The sequence below is a fragment of the Vidua macroura genome, chromosome 2, assembly GCF_024509145.1.
Source record: "Vidua macroura isolate BioBank_ID:100142 chromosome 2, ASM2450914v1, whole genome shotgun sequence".
NCBI classification, from domain to species: domain Eukaryota; kingdom Metazoa; phylum Chordata; class Aves; order Passeriformes; family Viduidae; genus Vidua; species Vidua macroura.
Genome location: NC_071572.1, coordinates 53,590,115 through 53,613,404, shown reverse-complemented (window position 1 = coordinate 53,613,404; position 23,290 = coordinate 53,590,115). Strand labels below are relative to the sequence as shown.

The window sequence follows — 23,290 nt, the reverse complement described above, 5'->3', positions numbered from 1 at the left end:
CTACCTTGTATCTTGTAGCATACAAAGGCAAAAAATCAGGTGTTCATTTCAAACTGAAATGTTTGACAAATGTAACAGCTTTCTGCAATGAAACTGATGAAATCTCAAATAGCAATGTCCATCTCCTGTACAGCAGAGAGATTAAATTTCAACAGGCAATGTGTATTGTCTTTAGCAGATGCAGATTTAATGTGGGGGGGAGGATGTTGGTTGGTTGGTTGTTTTTGTTTGGTTGGGGGTTTTGTACTTTTTTGTTTGTTTCTTAATTATCTGGAAGTAGTTAAAAATACAGGAGATGACTAGGGCTTTGCAAGTGGTATCCTGCTGCTCTGGATGCTGCAGACTTCAACACCATCAGAGTACTGTTGTCACAAACTGAAGGCAATTTCAAATTCTCTTAGCGGTAACATAGCATGTCACTGATATTTTGACCTGTATTTTTGCAATGGTGAAAGTGAGACAGTCTGACAACTGACTGAAAATTCATACTGCTATAGGCACATACCTTTTACCAGAGAGGTAAAAGAAACATTTTTACACTATAATGTGAATGGCCTGTATTAAGGTTCACAGAACAAGGTACCAAGGAATGTGCAGTGCTGAGGAAAACTAGAAATACTCAGAACAGCACCAAAACAAAATAACTGATGTTTCATTGCACTGTCTTACTAAAATAGATAGCTGATGGCCAGATAAGGATTTAACAAAAAGTCAGTAAGAATCTTTCTGCTAATTTGGAAGCCTTTAAATTTAAGTCATAATCTAAAGAAGACTTTCCCAAAGGCAACTGTGCCTATACATTTTTGTGCCCACCTGCACTATTCAAACAATACCTTCACTTAAAGAAATGCATAACCTTAAAACCTTCTCTTGACCTCAGTGAGAAAAATGGACTAGATAATGCTCTTCATCAGGAAAGTGAAGAAAATGGATCACACTAAATTATACTCTTCACTGGACGTGGGATGCATCTCACCAAGCTGTGCTGCTCAACTATGTCACTCAGCTTAAAGCACCGTATTTTCTTCAGGGTGGGGTAAATCACAAACCCACTGAAGCAGATTAGATTTGTTACAGAATTAGAAGTCAGACAAGATTAATCCTACCATAGTTTCAACAGAAGCAAAATGCACTGTGTGCGGAGGCACTACCAGCTAAGTGTACTGGTGAAAACTGTACCAATGATATTTTCTGTGAACATCACTTACAGAAATAAGGTTAGATCCACCAACAGAAGTTGGGCACCTGAAGCAATCATGATATATTCATCACATGCTGCAAGAAGAGGGGCTGGAATAACAACAATATTCCCAAAACCTATCTCACTGAATGGAAATCTACTAAAAACAGGAGTTTAGTATCATTCCCTTTCAGGCTGTGTATCCTGTCAACATAGGAAGGAGGTGCTCTCTTAAAATTCATTAGTCTTCACCTTTCTCTTGAGCTCTTTCATCCCTTCCTGTAAAATCAAGCTTTTGTGAAAACTTTCTTCCAAAAAATTTTTGGTAAGAGAAGATAGACCTCAGTGGTCAAAGTATTTCACCGTGAAGTTCAGCAGAGCAGCTACAAAGGTCATATGTAGAAACATATGCATCTTACAGAACCTTTTCATCAGAAAGACAATTGTTTCCATAACTTTATGTGTTATGAAGGAGATAGATATTTACATCTAGCAGGCTTAGCCATTTAAGAGATACTACTGCTGGCTACCAATCAACAAGGGGTTGGAAGAATAGCAAAATACCATTCATAATTGAAGCATGGTCTTCCTTTTGACTTTTTCAGTGTTTTAAAGGCTCTATGATCTTACAAGGCATAGGCTAAATTAGTTCATTTGATGAAAAATATTGTACAGGCAGATATTTAACACTTTTTAATGATAAAGAAAACCAATAAGAGATTTTTACTACTAGTAACACATGAAAGCCTAGGAGGTGGTAAGAACATCCTTCAGAGCTACAAATGAAGCATCTGACAATTTCACTGGAAGGAATGAGGCAAATGAATGAATATCAGTTTCAAGCTACAAAGTGTTTTATAAATCAATATCAGTAGTGATTCTCTTTCAGCTATCAGCCAGTGAGAATATCTGATTTCATTTTCTGGACTGGGAAGAGGTGGTTATTTTAAAACTCTACCTTTCTGCAAACCTAGGGTGGGAAGCAAAGGAAGAAAGAAAAATCCGACTACTGATCTTTCCCATTTTATCAGATTCAGCTCAAAATAAAAAGATTTTTAATTCACTTCACTTATGATTAATTTTACATATTTCTTAGATTTTGGAAATATTATCTCAATATCGTCCTATTGTTTTTATAAAGAAGTCAACATTAAAAAAGAGCTGCAGATGGATTAAACCAGCAGATTTATCCCAGCTTGGACTCAACTTCAAATTACGAACTGCTACTCTAGAAAAAGGCTCTTTATAGTCCTCTTGTAACAGGAAGCATGCATTTTCCAAACCAACTTTCAAGTAATAATAGTAATATTTGTGCACAAAAAGTTCAGAGTGACATTTTACAAAAAAAAATGGTAAAACTACAACATCAGGTCATAGGAAACTACACATTCTACACACCAAAAACTCCTGACAAATGAAAAATAATAAAATTTTCTCTCTGTGCAACAGAAGATACAGGACAACCCATGTCAACACTCTAAAACAAATCTCCCCCCACTCCCCCCACCCTCCACCTCACTTGCTGCAAAAGAAAAAAGAAGCAAAAAATTGGTACCTTTTTAGACTGGTACAATTTAAATGCCTCAGTATGATTACAAATCTAATTTTTAACTACCTTTCTCTGTATTATCACATATAATTCAGAGTATACACAAAACCCAAAAATTAAATTGGGAAGGAAGGCCAAATCATTCCAAGATTTGAATGTCCAGATACTTTTAGAAAGATTAACATGCATTTTGTACCAAAATTGTAGTGGCCTTTTTGTTTTCCTGAAACCCAGTCGTTTCAGGAATAATATATACATAGGTTTGTATGGCTACAACAATACTGCTGTTCAAAACATTTTTTTTTTTATTTCAAATTTTCATAATTTCACAGCCAGTGAAAAAGTAGCAGTATCAATTTAATGTGTCTTCTGCAAGAAATAGCTATTTCTGCTTCAAAAAAGAGTTTATAGCTCACTAGAAAATAATCCATTGCAAGAAAACTATTACAACTCCTTTAGGAGGAATTTTTTGTATGGTGTTTTAATTGTAAGGGAACAGTAAACATGCATTTTGTGTCTAGACTAGCACTTAAAATCTCAGTTAGGTAAGATGCTAAAGGCCCGTACATAGCAAATGCCTTTCTAAAAGACAGAAATTAACAAAAGATGTTCTCCTCCCACCACATTTCAGTAAAATATGATAGCATCCATTCATCTCTTATCTACAGTCTGGTAAATTTTTCCACTCAAAGGAATGTTATCTCATGTAAACCAGAAATGAACTGATTAAGTGCCCACATCAGTGTATGGGGATAAATAATTTTACATACATAGTGCCACAGGCTAGAAAGCCAAAGAACTGAAAGAAGGAAAAAATAATACATGATTCTATGTATGTTCTTTTTCTTCACCAAAGACATGGACATTACAGAATGTATGCAACATGACCATACTTGAATAGCAACTGAGAAAACTTAGGAGTATAGATTTTACAGACCACCGTAATGTTCTGTGAAAGAAGTGGTACCATAATATTAGGTAGCACCTGTAATTCCTGTTAGGTCTTTCAGAACACTATATATCCATTTTGTCAGTTAAGTCCTATATGTTCAATGCAATTAAATGGTAGAGTAAGAATAATATTGCAAAAGTAAGAATCCTAGAATTGATGGAGCGAAATTACTCAGGCCTTGAAACCTGCACTTCAGACAGGTAGACCGTTCCCGTAAAGAGTTGCTGAATGTAAATGGGTCACAGTTTTCATATCTTTAACATCTGTTGTTTATACCCAAGAAAGCACATCAGGGGCAAGAAAATTAATTCCCCAATTGCTGTCAACTGTGTTAGGGAACAGCAATAAACAGCTTACTGTAAGCCTCTAGCTACAATAAAATTGCTGTCAATAAAGTGTGGCTGATATGGTTTTGCTGTGCTAGAAGAAATGATTCTTTGGAAGTGAAAATCTGAAAAGGAAACTAAAAAGATTCTCCCTTTTTCCTATATACAGAAGAATATTATCACAAAATTGCAATAGCATAAAACTCTCAAGATGCAGTTCTCACTCACGTGTGTGGCACAAATTTCTTAGCATATGTGAAACTCTGGCTTTGAATATTCGGGACAGATGAAATTCCAGTGATTCTGATAGAAATCTCATGCACAGGAAACATTTAAAGAGAAATGAAGATTACTAAGCTTTTACTGTCTGATCTGTATACACAAAATGTTCCCTACTCTAGTTTAACATGTCTACCATCACTATTGAAAATGGTATTGTAGCTTAGGATTATGTTCAGATATCCATTATAGCTCCCAGTTTTCACATGCTCATAACTTTCTGATAAATTCTTTTCAGCTGAAATTTCCATGCTTGGTCTCAGCTCAAAGATGAATTTCTTTAGACAGTTCAGCGAAAACTGTTAACCTATTTTTCAGTTATAAAAGAATAGAAAAAAGTACACTGTACATTATCACCATTTCTAATATTTTAGTATAGATATACAAATATGCAGTACTAGAAAACAATTGAATTTTACATGCAGACAGTTTTCCAGATGACTAGTCCTCACCCAAGACTAATATCCATGCTAACACATAAACCAAACTAAGCATACAAAAGAATGTATGTATTTTTTATTTATACTAAGTGATGAAACAAGGCCACTAAAAATAATACTGCACGCAGAATTGTGGAATGCTATGGTTACAGAATTTTAATATTTGCAGGTGACGTAAGCTCTGCACTGCTGTTCCAATGCAGATTTCCATCAACTTATGCACCTTGAAATTGCCACTCTCAGCGTATCAAATTAAGAGTCATTAATGTTTTCAGCTTTTCTTTTCTCTTACATAAACTCCAAACTTACAAATTTAAACACTCCAGAGTAAGATAACGTCAATTATATTTGCCACATAAAGCTTAAGTGATGTGCATTGATCAGCAGGAGTCTGAGGCTTCTCATTGCCTTGATCAGGCAAGAAGTCCATTGGCTAACAAAGGAACAAAGCAATCTCTACAGAGCTTATGTTATTAAGTATAACACTAAAAATACACTTTAGTATGGAACGTAGCTAATGTGTTATTCAAGCCCCAAATCCCTAATTTCTGCCACTAGAGCACAGAAATACAAGGACAGTGTTAACATATATTCAACTTTCCTGAATCTTCTAGAACTGTGCACATTTCCAAAATTTCTAAATTATCATTTTGATTCAGAAAAGTGTTTATAGTGTGCTTACGACTTTTTCTTGAAGACATCTCAAGTCACTTGGACTTTAAGGATCTGCTTCAGTTTTACTACGTTAAATGAAAGTTAAGCACATGCCTAAATGCATTTTGATTAGGAATGAAGACTAAAGGTTTTGCCCATAACCTATACTGATACATATTTTTAAACCTGTGTTATTTGCCACTGTTGTGCTTTAAATCTGATTAAATGAAGTTGTTACAATTTAAAATTGGAATAACCACAGTAAATTTGCCTGAATTTCTTTTATTATTTAATCTATTGTTAATCTAATGACACTGAGTAGGAGTTTTTGTCTGTTTATTTGCTTTTCAAAAGAGGTCTTTCATATAGAAAAATACAACATGTCGTCTTCTGCTGTATTTCTATGTAGCTGTTTGGTGTAATGACTTACTAATTTGAAGCGCATTTTAAAGTTCAATCAAATACTGAAAAGAACACTGATTGAGAAGCCTGCATAGATTTCAGTATTCTTTATGAGTCATAACACTGATTTTGGAAGCTTAGCTATATAAGCTGGTGGTGTGCAACATCTTTTCCATACTCCTAATTATGTGAATTAGCATTTAGAACAATCCCAAGTTCAAGTATTCAAAAATGCTCTTTTCAGAGCATCCACCAGGTTTACTGCAAGATAGGCACTTGAAGAAGGCTTTGGTTTTCATACTGGGTTCTTATGAAACATCAGTCTGTACAATTCAAAGTCACATGTAAAAACTTAACCACAGAATTTCCAGTAAATTTATTGATAATTGCACAGAAATTGCCCACCAAAAAAAAAAAACAAAAAAACAAAACAAACAAACCAAAACAAAAACGAAAAAAAAAAAAACAAAAAACAAAAAACAAAAAACAAAAAAAAAAAAAAAAAAAAAAAAAAAAAAAAAACAAAAAAAAACAAGAAAAACCAAAAACCCAGAACTCCCTGAAAACCTAAAAATTTTTTAAATGAACAATGTATTTTCAATTCTAAATGCTTTTTGATTTAAGACCCAGTTATAACAGATTTCTAGGGCCACGTGCCCACCAAAAGCACTGAGATTTTGCTTGAATGAAGTCCAAGTGCTGACTTAGGTCACAGCTTTTTGCTAACATAAATGTATCTGCAAGACACACTGTGTGTGCACATTTACCTTGAACTAAAAGAAATTGTAAGTTAAGGTGGAGGATGCTAGTATTTATTAGACATATATTAATCCTATATTTCATCTTTCCCTATCAACATCATCCACAACAATTCCCATGTTCTTTACAAAACCAAGCAAGTTACTGAATATACATAAGTAACCTAACTCAACTCATTAGATGCAGATGTTAAACCTGAAGAAAACAGTATAATGGCACAGAACTAAGTATCTCTTCCTAAAGGAATTTGTAAAAATTTTTTTTCAGATGCTGTGGCATTAGCACACACTACTGTTCAGTAAGATCTTTAAATCTGAATACTTTTGTTTAAAGACCATACTCTATCACAATTTTTTAAAAAGACCTATAATGGTGTATTTACCTCCTGTGCAAATGAATATTAGCTAAGATGCATCATAATTTTAGGAATTACAGACAGAAGAACAGGAAGATTGTTGATGATTACTGCCATTGATGGTTATAGTACTCCAGCCAAAATTGACAAGGAAGCCTAAAAAGACTACATCCTGTAACACTCATCATTGGGAGAAAAAAACCCAAAAAGACGCTATATAATTCCCCACAGAATAAAAATATACAAAGTCAGATTAGGTAACTGTCTTCCTAAGAAAGAGTCGTATTTTCATTTACATATAATAATACAGCTTTTTCAAGGAGCAATCCCAATCATGATTATCTACTGACTTCAAAAACGATACACGAAGACCTCAGTGAAATTTGAATCAGATCCATATATAGTTATAATTACAGATATTATTAAATGGAGACCAAGGTATTTAATGTAATGAACAGAGGTAACTCTGGAAATACTGCTAGTTATTTTTGTAGGGGTGCAGGAGTTTTTTTCTCCTCATGTTCAAAATTTTGCCATGAAGAGCTTACACATTCTGTCAGATAAAAAATTCTGGGTGTCACAACTGCCTCTAGATACTATGGGGAGTTAAGTCTGAGTTTTCTGATAGAGTTTGTTAAGCTAATTTACGCCTAAATTAAAATAACCCCAGAAGAGAAAAGGAATGTGTGGTTTGGAGGCATAACGTTTTGCAACTAAAACTGAGGAGAAAATTTCAGACAAGTAAGCACAGACTTTGCAGAGCTCTTCTATAATTTTTTTTTTTGTTTTTTTTTAATAGTTTTTTTTTGTTTTTTTAACTTATGCTGACAGTGTGTGTACGGTGCTGCAAGATGGCTTAGGGAGTAGACCCTTCTTTAAAGTCCCTTAGAGAGATTAGGTGTTTGTGAGATTTTTCTGTGGGGTTTTCAGTGTCTCCTAAGAAGGAGTTGTGTCAGAGCAGTTACTTTAGCAGAACTGCCTCCAAAGTGCTTGTTTTATTCTTAGCACTTTGTCAGTGTGACACCTTACAGACACGCAAAGTCAAGACACACTTCTGGGAACGGCACATTCATCTCAGATAAGGCTAATGCAACAGCAAGAGGATGACTTTGTCCTAAACTTGGCTACCGTCAAAATCGTTTTGCAAAGACAAGCTTAAATATGTCTCGCTTGGTTCCCTAGGATCCATATCCCTGATAAATTCAGACAAACCACCATCACTCGGAGGGCAGTGCGCCCGCAAGGAGCACGGACGCGACTCCCAGCACCGACGGAGCCTCGGTGGCGGCGGAGCGCCGAGGGAGCCGGCCGGCCCAGGCGCACAGCGGGCCGCACTCGGGCCTGCGCGCCCGGGCTCCCTCGCGCGCTCCCGGGCCCCGCAGCCTCCGCAGGGCTGGCGCGGGGCCAGCGCGCGCCGCGCGGTGCCTTGGCGCCACCTATGGGCCGCGCGCGCGCGCGCTCCCGCGGAGCCCGCAAGACGAGCGCCCGTAAAACAAATTAAGACAGCACCGCATTTAAATCTTTATTAGCAAGGAGTTATTAGACCTTAGGAAAAGAAAAACAAACAAACAAACAAACAAAAAAAAAAACACCTAATGCTGGATTTGGTTGAAATATGAGTCTCTCAGCTTCCTAATCCCTCTTCATATGGCATGTTTCACAGTTTAAAATGAGATATGTCAGATCACTTATGCATTACTAAGATGAGAAAATATTTACAATGGACTGACTTTTTTTCTTTTTCCTGCATAATTCAGATGTATTCAGAGAACGCACTCCTTTCAAAAGTATGCTTTGGCCATTTTTTAAAATATGCAGCAAACTGTCTATGTGATACCAACTTCCATCTATTACGACAAAATCATGTTGAACTCAAACAAGAGGAAGACTTACGTATGGCTTAGTTTTATCCTACCAATAAACCATGTGCTTCACTAATGAAGTAACTTGGAAATTTCGCTGTCTTTGTTAGGGAAAAAAAAATTAACCCTTTTAGTAACACTAACTTAGCAAGGTTCCAAATCAGCTTGAACAGCAGAAGAAATTCAAGCCAACTCACTTTGAAATTTGAAACAATGTACATATCCCTTCAACCTTGAAACAGTCAAATTTCTGACTGAAATTGAGCACATACGGAAACAGTTCTCCAATAAATTTTACAACTGGACAGTTAAATACTGGGGAGAAAAAAAAAAAATTCAGTTTTCCTTATGCATATGTATGCGCACATGCACGGAGGCATAACAGTCCTCTAACAATCAAAATTCTTCAAAACCCAAAGAATCAGAGGCATTTTGCAAACACATGGTTAAGCCCCAGGTAAATGATAAAGAGGTCAAGGTTTTTGTTTGTTTGTTCTTGTTTTTGGCGTTTGGTTTAAGGTTTTTTTTCTTCCCCCCATAATGTTAACTAAATTAAATTAGAATGAAACAACAACAACAAAAAAAAAACCAACCCACAACACAGTGGCACTTTTAATACTGGCTGATCGGGCACTTGTATGCAGTACTTATAGACCAGTAAAAGTGCTCGTTTACCTGTCTGGTGTGTAAGGGGCCCTTTGTCTTGAAGCCTCCTTGGGAACTGCACTCTGAGGCACTGAAGTGATCTGAACTAGTGGAAGAGCGTTTGGAAAGGGTGTCACAACCACCAACAAAGGTGTTGTCCAACGGGAGTTCCTGAATCACATGGTGCTTTTTCACTGAAACTGGGGTGTCAGGTTTGAGATGAAAAGCAGACTGTGGAGAGGCAGATTTGTAATGCTTGGCAAGATCAGGACTGTTAGGCTTAAAGGTTGATGGTGGTGCTGTGCCCCAATCAAATCTTCCTATACTTTGCTCCTCCAGCTCTGCTGGAAGGCTTATTGTCCCGTTGATAGGTTCATGAACTGCATCATCAGGTTTGGACTCCTCAATGGTCACAAAGTTCAAAAGGGAGCTCTTTGGAGATTTCCTTTTCTTCCTTTTCTTTTTCTTGTTTTGCTTGTTTTCCTGATTGGGAGACATCCACTCAGCACCTTGCTTGCTCCTCTGGGCAGCTTTGAATCTGGACGCATGTCGACAGCGAACAAGAACCGTGACAAATATCACCACTATGACAACCATGGCACCAGCCACAATAGCAATCATGATTGTGAGATAGTCCTCATTTTGGTAGGGTTGACTACTGTCCCCTATGTTCCGATCCAAAGGTGTTTCCATAGTCCTGCGTATCAAGTCATAAATATATGAGGCATTTCCAGCAGTATCATTTACATATAAAAATACAAGCACAAGAGTATGAAGGGATTTGGGATAACCCAAATCACTTATGTTGACAACTAAGCGATGCAGCCCCACGTCATTAGGAGCTGGTTTTTCTTCCAGAGTGATATTACCCGTCACTGGATCAATCCGAAACAAACCCTTGTTATTGCCGCTTACAATCGTGTACTTCAGCTCAGCATTCATGCCAGTGTCTATATCCACAGCAAAGACTTCAGCTACCACCGATCCTGGAATTGCTGAGAGTGGCACTAACTTAAAAGAAGTATTAGAAGGTGGGTAGATGACAACAGGACTGTTATCATTAACATCCATCACGTTTATTGTTACTTTTGCTGTAGAAGAGCGAGAAGGTTGCCCTCCATCCACTGCCTTAACATCAAAGGTATAAGAGCTCTGCTGTTCTCTATCAAAAGAAACATTGGACTTTATAACTCCGGAGTATGGATCCAGCACAAAGTTTTCATTGTCATTCAGGATGGAAAGGGTCACTGCTTTATTTTCCCCAGCATCTGCATCAGTCACTGTGATCACCCCCACCGTGCTATACTTTGGTAAGTTCTCTGATACGAAAAACTGGAAATGATTATGAGTAAATTTGGGACTGTTGTCATTTTCGTCCAACACAGTAACAATCACAGCCGCTTGGCTCTGCAAAGGAGGGGTGCCGTTATCTCGGGCCGTAACAGTGAAAATGAAACGTTCCTGCTCTTCTCTGTCAAACACTCTGGAGGCTGTCAAAACTCCTGTCTTTCGATCCAGATCGAAAAAGGAGGCATTAGGACCAAGCTGATAAACAATGTCTGCATTTTTCCCACTGTCTTCATCTGTGGCACTAATAGTTGTTAAGTATAGACCACGCCGGTTGTTTTCAGAAACTGACAGCTCAATTACAGGCTGGCTGAAAATCGGAGGGTTGTCATTTTCATCCTCCAGCTTAACTCTTACTAGGGCAGTCTGGTTCAAACTGGGCTTGCCAGAATCAGAAGCCACAATTTTAAAGCTGAATTCTTTGGTGCCCTCATAGTCCAACAAGGAAGAGGTCTCTAACAAATATTGGTTGTCGTAAACTGCTTTCAAGTGGAAGGGGACCTCTCTCTCAATGAAACAGATCACTTTGCCATTCACATCAGTGTCCTTATCTGAAACTGTAATTAGGGCAATCTTTGTATTGATGGGATCTTTCTCAGATAAGTACACTGTGCCATTGATGGGACTTATTATGTACCTGAGGTCTATGTTAGGAGGGTTATCATTTACATCAGTGACATTGATGGTGACAGTTGCCCGAGCTGGTGTGGAGCTACCATCACTAGCCAGCACTGTCACTTTGTGAATAGCAGTCTCTTCTCGATCTAAGGACCTCTGAACTGTAATCAGCCCTGTGGTGTTGTTTAAAGCAAAAAATCTTTTGGTTGCAGGGGCGACTTGGGCACCAAAAATATATCTGATTTCTGCATTGCTTCCTATATCAGCATCTGTAGCATGAAGCTGAATTACAGAGGTGCCTACAGGGGCATTTTCTGGTATATGGACCTCTACTTGACTCTCTTTAAAGACTGGCCTGTTATCATTGACATCACTTACTGTGACTTGCAGGATAGCTGTGCTGGATTTCTGGGGGGTACCTCCATCCTCTACTTTGATTTTCATCACGTAGGTGTCCTTTTGCTCTCTGTCCAAGTTCTGCTGTACAATCAGCTGAGGCCATTTCTCCCCTTCTGGAGTTTCTACAATATCCAGTCCAAAGACACTCTGCCCATTTAACAACTCATAGTGCTGCACACCATTGAAACCTGTGTCAGGATCTGTTGCTGACGGGATTGGAAAGCGACTGTTGATCAGAGTGTTTTCTGGGATGGAGATATTGATAACAGGGGATGGAAACATAGGTGCATTGTCATTAGTATCCTTTACAATGATTTTTATTTTGATCAGCCTAAAAAAATCATTGGGGAGAATCACTACTTCAAGTTCAAAGAAACATTCATTTTCTTCTGCATAGGAAGCTCCAGCACATAGTTTTTCTCTGTCTATTCTGTTAGATGTTGTGAAGATTTCCCCCGTGTTACTGGACACTTTGACCAGAGGTGCATCCCCTGCTTTAGACACCAGTCTGTAGACAAGGCTGGCACTTGTCCCTGTGGCAACATTGACATGAGAAATGTTCAGGTCCTTTGGTATGTTCCCTATGGGCACGTTTTCAGGCAGCTCCTCTCTAATAGTGTAAATAAGTTCTTGAGCTATAGCAGAATCCAGCCTTAAACAGGCAATCAAAGCGGCCAACAGGTAAAAATTCCTCAGGTCCATGATAATGTTTTTATTCTCTTTCCACAGATTTTAGGACTTAAAGGTTTCCAGAGAGGAATGATGCGCGATTTGCAAGAGGAGGCATGCATGGACTGCAGGATGCATTACATCTCATTTCTTATTTGGAGACATCACTGTCAACACAACCACACAGAACAGCATTATTGTTTTTTTAGGCATGATAAATCCACAATCTCCAACTACTACTTGTTTTTGCAATGCACACTTCCAGCAGTACATTTTCCTACTGCTCCCATTTACAAGCAAGCCTTCCGGACAAATGCACCAATATCCCATCGGCTGCTTTCATTTGCTCAGAGCACGAATGAAAATAACTACTTGCAGGATTAAGGGTAGCTATTGTTTCAATACGTACTTTCTGAATAATTTCTTGGTACACATGTAATCCATAAAGTGCATTCCCCCTCTACCCTCCTCCACCCAGTCATTTGGTGCAAGTAAAAAACCTTCCTGGACGACTTCTAGATTCTAACTGCTATGCCAGCTGCCAAATGTAATTTGCTGTTTGCTTCCATATGTATTTTTTAGCTCTTGCTAACCAGATTTTTCTCTGCTCACTGTGCCTTGCATGCCCCTCTATAGCTATCGTACTGGGAAATAACCACCCGGACATGCTGCTGCAGCAGTCGTCACTGGCTACTTCACATCCCTGTTAACTGATGAGACAATAACAGGACTTACAGTTTCTTACACTCTCAGCTCAATGTTTCTTCTCCAGATGTTGGATACTTCTCCTTCTGTTTAATAACCTAAAACTTTATTTTTTTTTTAAACACAGTCTAAATCAGGCGGCTAGAAATTCCAAATGTAACTTAGAAGCAGGAAGTATGTTTACAGATGGGGGGAATATATATTTTCTGATGACATGAGGAGGAAAAAAGGTGCAGCCTTTCCCCGTTGACACCGGTCTCCCTTCAGGATGATATTAGCAGCTGCCACATATAAATACTGCAGACTAATAATGCAGGTGGAAAAAAAAAAAAAAAAAAAAAAAGGAAAGCGACTGACAGACTTCTGTTTGCATGCACTGCTAACCACGCACTATCGGGGTGCAAGGCTGCCAGCACCTACAGTTTAACGGAACTAGGCAGCCCTAAGCACTAATCTTATTTATCTGCATTAAGCTGCACGGTAACTGATGCCTGTGATTACTTCCAGCAGAGTAATGCAGGTAGGGATGCAGAGACGGCGAGTAGGTGAGCCTTTCCCACCAACATCAACAGAATCCCAAACACTGATTCTTTCCCCTAGATAAATATACTGCCTGCTGGCTTTTTTTTTTTTTTTTTTCTTTAAAGGAAATGCATTCCAGCTTAAGGGTAACTTTGCACTTACGTTAGTTGTCTACCTTTGACGATCTGCTGCAGCTAAGCAATGATCTGTTCCAGCAGATACACCACAATGCATCTGGTAAACCACCAGTTTTGGAGAAATCAGCAGCAGCCAAACGCTTCCTCCTCGAGATATGTGTTGCTTCGGGGTGGCAAATTAGCAACTCCAGGGAACAAATTCACAGTTCTGTCGTTAGTCATCCTCTCCACGTTTCATTCCTGTGAAACGGCGATCCTTTGGGTGCCTACGGTGCACGCAACAACCCAAACAAACAGCAAGAGAAAAATCCGGTGCACTTCTTAGAGCGGGGGTATTTTCCACTCTGCACTGCACACCATTCCCGTCCCTCTCTTGGCAGAGCAGAGGCAGCTACATGAAGTCTGCAACTTCTGACTGGAAATGGCAAGAGTTGGTCTGGCGGTGCTTCTCCCTCTTTAGCTCTGGGGTGACAGTTGCCCAAAAAAAAAAAAAAAAAAAAAAAAAAAAAAAAAAAATCAAAAAAAGAAACCCTAATAGGTTATTGCTTTAGTGACGGGAGGAAGCGGTGGCGCTTTCCCTCCTCCCTCCCTCCCTCCCTCCCTCCTTCCCTCCCTCCCTCCCAGCCTCTCTCCCTCACATACGCTCTTTCCTTCTCCCTCTCTCTCTCTGAACTGAAATTCTTGATATAACTCTCAATAAGCCCAGAGGGAGGGTGGGAGCGGCGCGAGGCCACCCCTCCCGCCGCACCGCATTGGCCCGCGCCGGCGGAGGCGGTGGATGGGGGAGCGCGGCCGCGGCATTGGCCGCCGGGCACGTCGCTCCCCGGCCCGGCCGGGCGGGAGGGGGCTGCGCGCCGCGCGGAGGGGACCGGCGGGGGCGAGGGGATGCGGGGACGCGGCGGGAGCGGAGCGTTCCGCGGGAGGAGTGCGACGGACACACGCGGGTGGAGGCGGGCGAGCGCTCCGCGGTCGGGGGGCGCGGAGGGGGCGGAAAGCAGCGTCGGGTTTGCGCGTGGCTGTAGGGTAATTTGGAAATAAGGGCTCGGTGTGCGTTTGGGTTGGTGGTGTGGTTTGAGGTTGGGGGGGCGGGGAATGCCTCAGTGCGTGCTCGGTGTCGCTTGCGCGGGGCAGCGCGACCGCCCGTGGTGCGAGTCGGGCCCGGCGCGGAGCGCAGCGGTGGCCACCACCCGGCACCGCGCAGTTGCGGAGGCAATCGCCTGCCCCGGCCCGCCTTCGCCCGGTTCGGCCTTATATTTAATACATGCCCTTTCATCTATAATTCAGGCTACTCTGACTCCAGCCCTGTCTCGGCTCCCATTTACGCCTGCACACCTTTCTCCTTCCCTTTCCCGAAGGGTCAGCCGAGACACTCGTCAAGGGAGGGAGAGAGCTACTCTGCTGGTTTGGGTTTTGTCTTCTTAAACATTGAGCTTGAAAAGATTCCTCCTATCTGTGGTTTGATAAATAATAAAAGTGATCGTTTCGCCTTCCCCATAAATGACACAGGTAAATTATCCAGCTAGCCACAAAGAAGCATCACATGCCTGGAAGACACTGTAATAAAATGACAATGTATTATGATATGAGTGACCTCAAAAGTGTGACAAGAAGATGATTATAGTGCATTATCTATAGTGCATTATATGTAGTGCCTTTTTCAACGTTTTCAGAAGCATGAATGAACCTTTATTTGACTGTGCTTTTATTGCTAGCTTTTCTCATCTTGAATGTACAAGCTGTATGCTAGAACCTATCCAATTTAGTATACTCAGGTACGTGACCACGCTGGCTACTGCTTCTGGTTAAGCCTTTCAAATATATATGCATAGGAAAAAAAAAAACAAAGATAACATCAGAATTTGACTTTTTCTGTATGTAGTACTATCTCATTTGCACGTTTTCAGTGGATAGCACTGGTGAGCTAAAGATCAGAGTTCTACCTTGAAGATTTTACATTTTCACATGCAGGCTCTTAGGCTCCCATATATGTCTGCACCTAGGATGCACTATTAACAAATGGTGGGAACCGCTTGTACCTCTCAGAGGTCAGTAGTTTGCATGATTTGGAATTGTGTGCCACATACTGATAAATGTACATATCCTTGCAAGTCATATGGATGCAGACACTGTATGTGAGCATAGCACATCCTGTAATCCCATGATGCGTAAAGATTAAACATTCTCAGTTCTGCTGTGCTTTGTAGTTGTGTCCAAAATACTCTTCTTACAGTTACACACAGAAAAAAAAATTGATCCTGGTTTTGACGACATCAAGTAATGTTAGAAAACGGAACTGGATCTAATAATAGTTTAAGAAAAATGTTCATTATGTAATACAAGAAGGATGGCTGGAGCCCTGGCATTGAAAGTCAAGCAAGTGACATGAAGGAGCAACCTTACTGCCAAACCACTTAGAAAAAGAATTCTGTGAATGAATTGAGTATGCAGTTCTTTTGTCTTTTAAAATACAAAGCAGAATAGCCATTAATAAAGGAGATAATTAGAACTGCTAGCATTCTGTGTAATGCAGTCTGCTTCTGAAATACGGGCATGTTTATGTATGCATTAATAATACACACATTTTTCCTGACACTAGTCATATCACAGCAGTATGGCATCACAGACGTTTTATAGCCTCATTCTAGTAACATCAGAGGCATATAACATTCTTATTCTAATCACACCATAGTCATTTCAATGTCACATTGTAGTCACATCACATAGCCTGGTAATAATTATTTAACTTTATTGCTAAGCTGAATAGTTTTCTGTTTGCTTAGGGATGACTTAAACTTGTAGTCAGAACTGATTAGCACATGCTCATAAATGAGCTCTTCTCATGTACACAGGGTTAGACTAGTGAAAAGTTAGGAAGAGAAAAAAAAATTCAATGAACTAGTGTCTGTTGGACTTAAAACCAATGGAATCACAATAATAGCATTCTTTTGGTCTGTTTTCAGAAGTAATTTTAGAAAGCTAACAATGTTTACATGTAGATCTGTCATGTTAATGTTTATTTGCTTACTTTAAAATGCTGTAGTACTTTAACTTATCATACATTATTAACCTCATGGAAGAGGTATGTCTTTAAACTGTTTTGCACACCAGATTGTAAAATTGAGGCCCAGAGTACCAAAGGGGTTAGAACTATCACAACTGCTTCTAATAATGTTAGAAAAAGAATGGAAAGGGCTGAATTCCTGAGCAGGAGTTGGAATCACCCAGTGCACCATTAACACCACTCCTGCAATGTGAGGAACTGCTCTGAACATGTCCTGTGCTCGCTTGAGCAGACATGTTTATTCTCTGGTAGATGTTCATTCCATCACTCTTATATTTAAGAAAACTGCAGTATTCGATGTCAGATTCCCCTCAAATGCAGCTGTGGTGCTATTATTTGTACTGTTTCCTAATAGTTGCCTTTCTTTACCATTATGGATTAGCCTTTTGTCTATGTGTAAGAACACTGGATTCATAATCACAGCACACCTTATTAAAATGACTTCTGTATTATAACTTACTAACTATTCATCCACATCATTGCTTGTTATCTTCGCTTCCATATTATTATGTATCAAATTCTTTTCCATCTCATATTTGACTCAAATTCTAGCATGCCAGAAACTGACTCCAATTATTCTGTACTAGCTATAGTCAAATTGCACTAAATGGAATTGCTTACATTGTATCACAGTGGCTACAGGCTCACACAATGCATTATACATGAAACTGATTCACATTATGCTTAGCTAACTAAAGACTTTAATCTTGAAGTGTTGAGCATAAAATGCTGTCATTCTTCACTGAACTGGCTCTGGTCACTTGATCATTTTGTACCTGGGATTGCCTCTTACAGGCTGTTATTATTAAAGCAAAATGGCTTTTCCTCTCCTGCAGTTCTACCACTTTCTGTAGAGAGCTGATTCATATGCTAATGAATGAGCTTTCTTATTTCATGGCAGAGCACTGCAAAACTGGAACCTGACCTATGGTGCACCTATAGGATATCTCCTTCAGTGCAGCGTAGTAAAAAAATGCATTATAAAAATCTGCTTGTGTGTTCAGATAGCAGGTTATGTGCTAACTATTGAGAAATCCTTAATATTATCCCCAGAAGTCTTCTTTCGGTATGTTGCTGAAGTCATTAGAAAACCCAACCTTGGTCCCATCTGCAATAGGAAGTATTCAAGGCCATATTGCCAGTTCTGCTGAGGTCTCCCAGGGTGTTTCTGATGTGGCTGAACCTGGAAGGAGAAGAGATTAGGAGTTCAGTGTGGCAGGTAAAGAAGTGAAAATTCTCCCTGTTACAGCTATTTTTTAATCCATGAAGGAATCCACCTCCACAGGGCAGACTTTCTCTCTGCTCTGTCACTGGCATTGCTGTATCCTTGATTTCGGCTTCTGTCAAGTTCAGTCTCATAGTAACCTCAGGAAACCCACTTCTTACAAGAAGCACTGGGCCAAAAAAAGTGATGCCTATAATCTGCTCCATATCTAACCCCTAGATGTTCAGGGCTTCTGTAAAAATGAGAGAGGAATGCTACAGAGTCAGGAGCAGCATATGGAGAGGATTGTGGAGTCTATGTTTTCTTTATATCCTTACAAGCATTGTTCTCCTTGCAAGCATGATGCTTTGGTCCAGACTTTGTACACCTAATGGTTTGTAATTCAGGAGCTTGCTTCAGAGTGACCTAGTCATCTTGGGTAGAAGGATTGGACCTATAGCCTTTCTTTACATGAATGAAGTCAATAAAAGTGTTTTGGGTAATGTAAACAATATGTAACTACAGCATTTGAATAAGCCAGGTAATTGAATTATAAATTCTATTTATTTAATATACTCATTTTTGCAATTTCAAAGTGTATTTAATTGTTTTTTCAGAATGGTTGTGATAGCTCTAGGAAAGGAAAAACGCTTAAGTGAGCAGCTCAGGACTATACAATAATTTGTACTCTTTAGATAAACAGCAGTAGCTAAGTCAGTTAATGATTAATAATTTAAGCCAATTGAGCTGCTGAGATTGGGCAAGAGTTGCAGAATTGGGACCTTTTAATGTGTCTTTCTTCAGGAAAATACACTCAGTCCCTGGATAATCAAATCACAAAAGGGGCAGGTGATGACCTTCATTCCATTTGAATGGCAGAACTAAATTTAAGTGAATTTGCCATTTTTTTTTTGACTGACAAAGATTGCAAATGTCAGTTCATGGCTCTGAAGGGTCCAGAAGTGCACAAGCTGAAAGCTGGCATTTTGCAGTGCCAGTGTTCAAGCCCTGTCTCTGTACAATACAACAATGTGCCCAACTCCTCTTAATTATTGCTGTTTATTTAAAGGTACAGATTAATATGTAGGCTTGAATTGTTTGCTTGAAAGTGTGTGGGGCTTTTTCCTCCCTCACAGGGCTTTAGTGACTATTTACTAGGATACTAAAAATTCATTTGGATAGAACTAAAATAGAGTAAAAAATGCTGTTCAAAATGCAATAATTGGACCACTTAGATGTAATTTTATGCAGCACAAAAAGAAAAAAAAAAGCTTAAATCTTTGCTACACTCATGTCATTTTTTACGATGGAAGTACCTGATGAATGAGAACACAGAAGCAGATTCTAACCAATCTGCTTTTGTGTATGGCAAAAATATTCCAGAACCTGCAAATAACCCGATGTTTTATTGATGCTTTATTGTTTAAAAAGAGTAGAAGAGAAAAGAAATTAAGTCTAAAGGCTTTCAGACAAAAAAATGTCTGAAGAAAGTTTTACTGAAGCATTTTCATTTCCAACAGAAGACTAATGTAGTTTTAATAGACAGAATAATGCTGATGCAATGTTGGCAGGATCAGAATGAGACCCAAAATATGGAATGAGACTGCGGCGTGGGTTTTCGCTCTCCCCGGCTGCACGCAGCTCTTGGGAGCCCGGCTGTGGCATAGCTTCCACATGCTGCCGGGGTTTGCTGCCGCGGGTTCCCGGACATGGCTCCGTGTCTCGGGCACGTGGGCTGGCCAGCCTCTGTTACCGTGCGCTAGGGACCCGGCAAAGAGGAAGGAATTTGTCCATTTACTCCGTGCTCGGCAGGAACGGTTTATTGGTCACATGGCGCGGTTCGATGGAAAGACGCGACCACTCCCGACACTCGCATGGGAGAAAATGGCGCCTGGGTCTCGGCGGGATAGGGTTTTATGGAGGGGCGGGACGAGAGGATCCACGGCCTGCCGCCCAACAGGGGCGGCTGCCGTGGCGGTGATGCCAGCAACAGCGACCAACCAGAGAACCCCGCAGGGGCGGGCACCGAGCCTGGGGCCAAGCGGGATCGTATGGCTTGGGTGGCCAGCACGGGGTTTCCCGGGGCCGGACGGCAGGGTGGTTACAGGAGCGGCAGAGGGGGAAGATCCGGCAGCAGGCAGCGTGGGGCCAGAAACCGCGGGGGGGAACAACACGGGGGAAACGCGGGATTACAGAACTTGACTTATTTTAACATAAATTAAAAACCCTAATCTAAACCCAAACTCCAGGATGCAACATGAGACCTCCTTCAGGTATTGTCATGGTTTACCAAAACAGACATTTACTTTGTTTTTCTGCTTTCAGCTTATGACCTGCTCCTTGCTTGCACACAATATAGAAAATGCTCAATTTAAATCAATATATATACTCACACTAAGTTGTATTAGTGAAATTGACATCTTTACACCTGAATTTGAGTGTAAATATCTTCTTTTTTTGAGTCCTACTCTTCTGTCAGTCATGCCTCACCATTTACAAAAGGTTACTAAGATAGTAAATCTTGATTAAACCCTATGTCCTCTAGGGAAAAAAAAAAAAAAAACAACTTGTTTGATGTAGACATAGCTTTATTCTTTAAATTACAAAGGCAGGCAGACAGATGACTAATTTCTGTTTAAAAGCATCATGCTGTCATGACCGCTTCTTCTTATTTCTAACACTTCTGCATTTCTTAATGTCCCAGTTAAACCAAGGCATCTATAGTTTTGAGGTTTTATCTTTTGGGAGTTGTATGTTTAACATTTTGGTGGTAGAAATATTGTAAGAGCTACACCCTTTCATTAAGCAGATGATGCCCATCTATTTGCCATGCATATGTACTGAAGAGAAGAGCAGAGATTCCTGGGTCACGTCCCTTTTCTGTGCCTCAGTTGTATGGCTGTGATTTTCAAAGACCTTTTGTTCTTCTGGACTTAAAATCTGTAAAAAAAAAGGTGTGTGCCCTCCTCCTATGGGCAGCAGTAACCCAACTCTGTACATGCCACCGTTTTCTGGGGAAGTACTTTAATGTAATTTTGGCTTTCTGGAGGCCAGTTCCTCTCTGAGCTCCTCTTTATATGGAAGCCAGAGTTCTGCAGAGTGCTCATGCAGAGCTGAGCCTGAAAGAAAGGATTAATCCAAACAAAATTACTCTCACAAAAACAATGGGGGAAAATTACAGGTCTGTATTTGGTATGTATTCACAGAATAGGAAATGTCAGAAATATCTTTGCTGTCATTTACATTCCGTTCAATATCCTAAAAAATATTAGGTTCTAGGAAAGAGAAAAAATCTAAAAGACCACAATATGACTTCTCCATTGATTTTCACTGTTCTATTTAGTGATTTTATTGTCCAGGTTTCTTAATGGGCAGAAGTTACTCAGTCTTAAAGTAAATAATGTGTAATCATGTAAGTAATAATGTAAACAAAGTAAAAATATATGTAATATATATACATAATATATATTACATACAAATATATGTAAAAAGGTAATGGGGCAGTATTTTCCCTTTATGGAAACTAATTGAGCATTCTTAGAAAATAGTTTAGAGGAAGAATAAATTGGAGTTTCATGGGTTTTCCTTCTTTATTACTAATAAATCACTGCTTCTGCCTCCCATGTTGACAAGCAGCAGATGTTTCAACACAAACTCCATCAAAGTTAGTCATTTTGTCCTCTCTCTTATCAGTGTTTCTGTCGCTCTGAGGACGACACGCATCAGGAAATAAGTAAGCACCTATCTACAGGGGCATCACTCAGTCATGCTTAGACAATTATCACTGCAAAACACACTTCAGACTGATCAATAATTTCTTTCCTTGTCAAATTTCTGGATGTCACAAGCAGCACCAAAGGAAGGGATCAGACCAGTGCAAAGCCTTGTCTAGACAGGTAGATTAGATTGCTTTTAGTCCTAGCAGAGGCAGGAAGATGCCTTAGTGGTCTACAGCAAAGCCTAACAAGGCACCCATCACCCTTTTTCCTGCAATGGACTTGGGCAGATTCTGGTTGTGTGAGCAAGGAAAATCCCCCCTCCAAGGGAAGACACCTTAAAATCTGAAAAATGCAGTATTAGGAATAGCTTGGAAGTGCTACACTTTTTTCCCTGTCAAAGTTTGTTTTGACATAGGCCAGAAAGTTGTTATTTTCAGATGGATTTACAGGGATCAGTTCTTAGATTCCCTTTCATATCTCAGTCTTTCCCCTTTATCTTTTTAAAGCTTAGATAGACTGAAGGCCTTCTGTCTGATTCATGTATATCTATGCTTGCAAACCTCAGGCCTGTGAGGAGAGGATACTTGTTTCCAAGATAGAATATTTTGAAAAAGAAGGAAGTGGAGTTTATTCACAGTCCTCTTTAGACATTCTTCTTCTCTATAGAATATATCTATATAACTATTTGTCACTGAAGACAGTAAATTTGAGCAATAAAAAAAGAAACCTACAGATTTTCTTGAACTGAAAACTCAGATAAAATGCACCTGATGCCAGAGGAAAAACACATGAAAGTATAATACATTTATCTCATTTCTGTAACTGTGAAGTCTTTTACTTTAAGACATAACAAACTATGTCAGTCATTGTAAAACCAGATCCACCTTCCATATGCTATTACCATACCAGTGAGGAGTAATAATTATAAAGACTTTTTCTCCCCCACTGCTTCAGCGCTGTCAATTACACAAAACTCCTGTGCAATTCAGTAAACTTGATACACTGAACAGTAGTCATTTCAAGAAGATGTGCTTCAGCTGCTGCTTGGTTTAAATTCCTGTGCAGCTGAATCTTGACTGAGATATGTAGGGAGTCTTACTGAAATATTAGTATTTGTTCTAACAGCATGAGTGCCAGAGGACTTCAGGATATACAGTGAGTAAGCCAGTTGTATTCAGCATAATAATATGCTTTTCATTACTGACAGAAATAATAAAAAATACAAATTGAAAACCTATGAGATTCTTATTAATATAGTTGAATTTAAATGAACAAAGAGATTGTCTGCTATCCCAAAAGATGCACGCATTGTAAAGATGGTATAGCAAGAATCATTCTCTGTACAGACACATATCCTACTACAAGACAACCAGTGAAATTGTGAGCTTTCAGTTTTTATCCCCATTAAGTATTTGATCTTGAATCTAAGTCTGTAAACTTGAGTGAAAGTCTCCATTCCATTGACAAAAGTGTTTTTGTCACTCCGCTTTGGTCTGTGATAGCTCA

The 23,290-nt window shown here is 39.6% G+C and overlaps 1 protein-coding gene across 4 annotated transcripts in view; it reads right to left on the bottom strand.

Annotated features, from left to right (window-relative positions):
• Nucleotides 1–14,245, bottom strand: part of PCDH9 (protocadherin 9) — a 675,647-nt gene extending 661,402 nt beyond the window's left edge. For all 4 annotated transcript variants that reach the window (XM_053969241.1, XM_053969258.1, XM_053969252.1 and 1 more), the window contains exons 1-2: nt 13,826–14,245; nt 9,434–12,603 (exon numbers count right to left, since the gene is read on the bottom strand). In XM_053969241.1, coding sequence (XP_053825216.1) covers nt 9,434–12,469 — 3,036 coding nt within the window. In that variant the 5' untranslated portion in view covers nt 12,470–12,603; nt 13,826–14,245. The remainder of the gene's footprint in view (nt 1–9,433; nt 12,604–13,825) is intronic.
• Nucleotides 14,246–23,290: the final 9,045 nt, after the last annotated feature.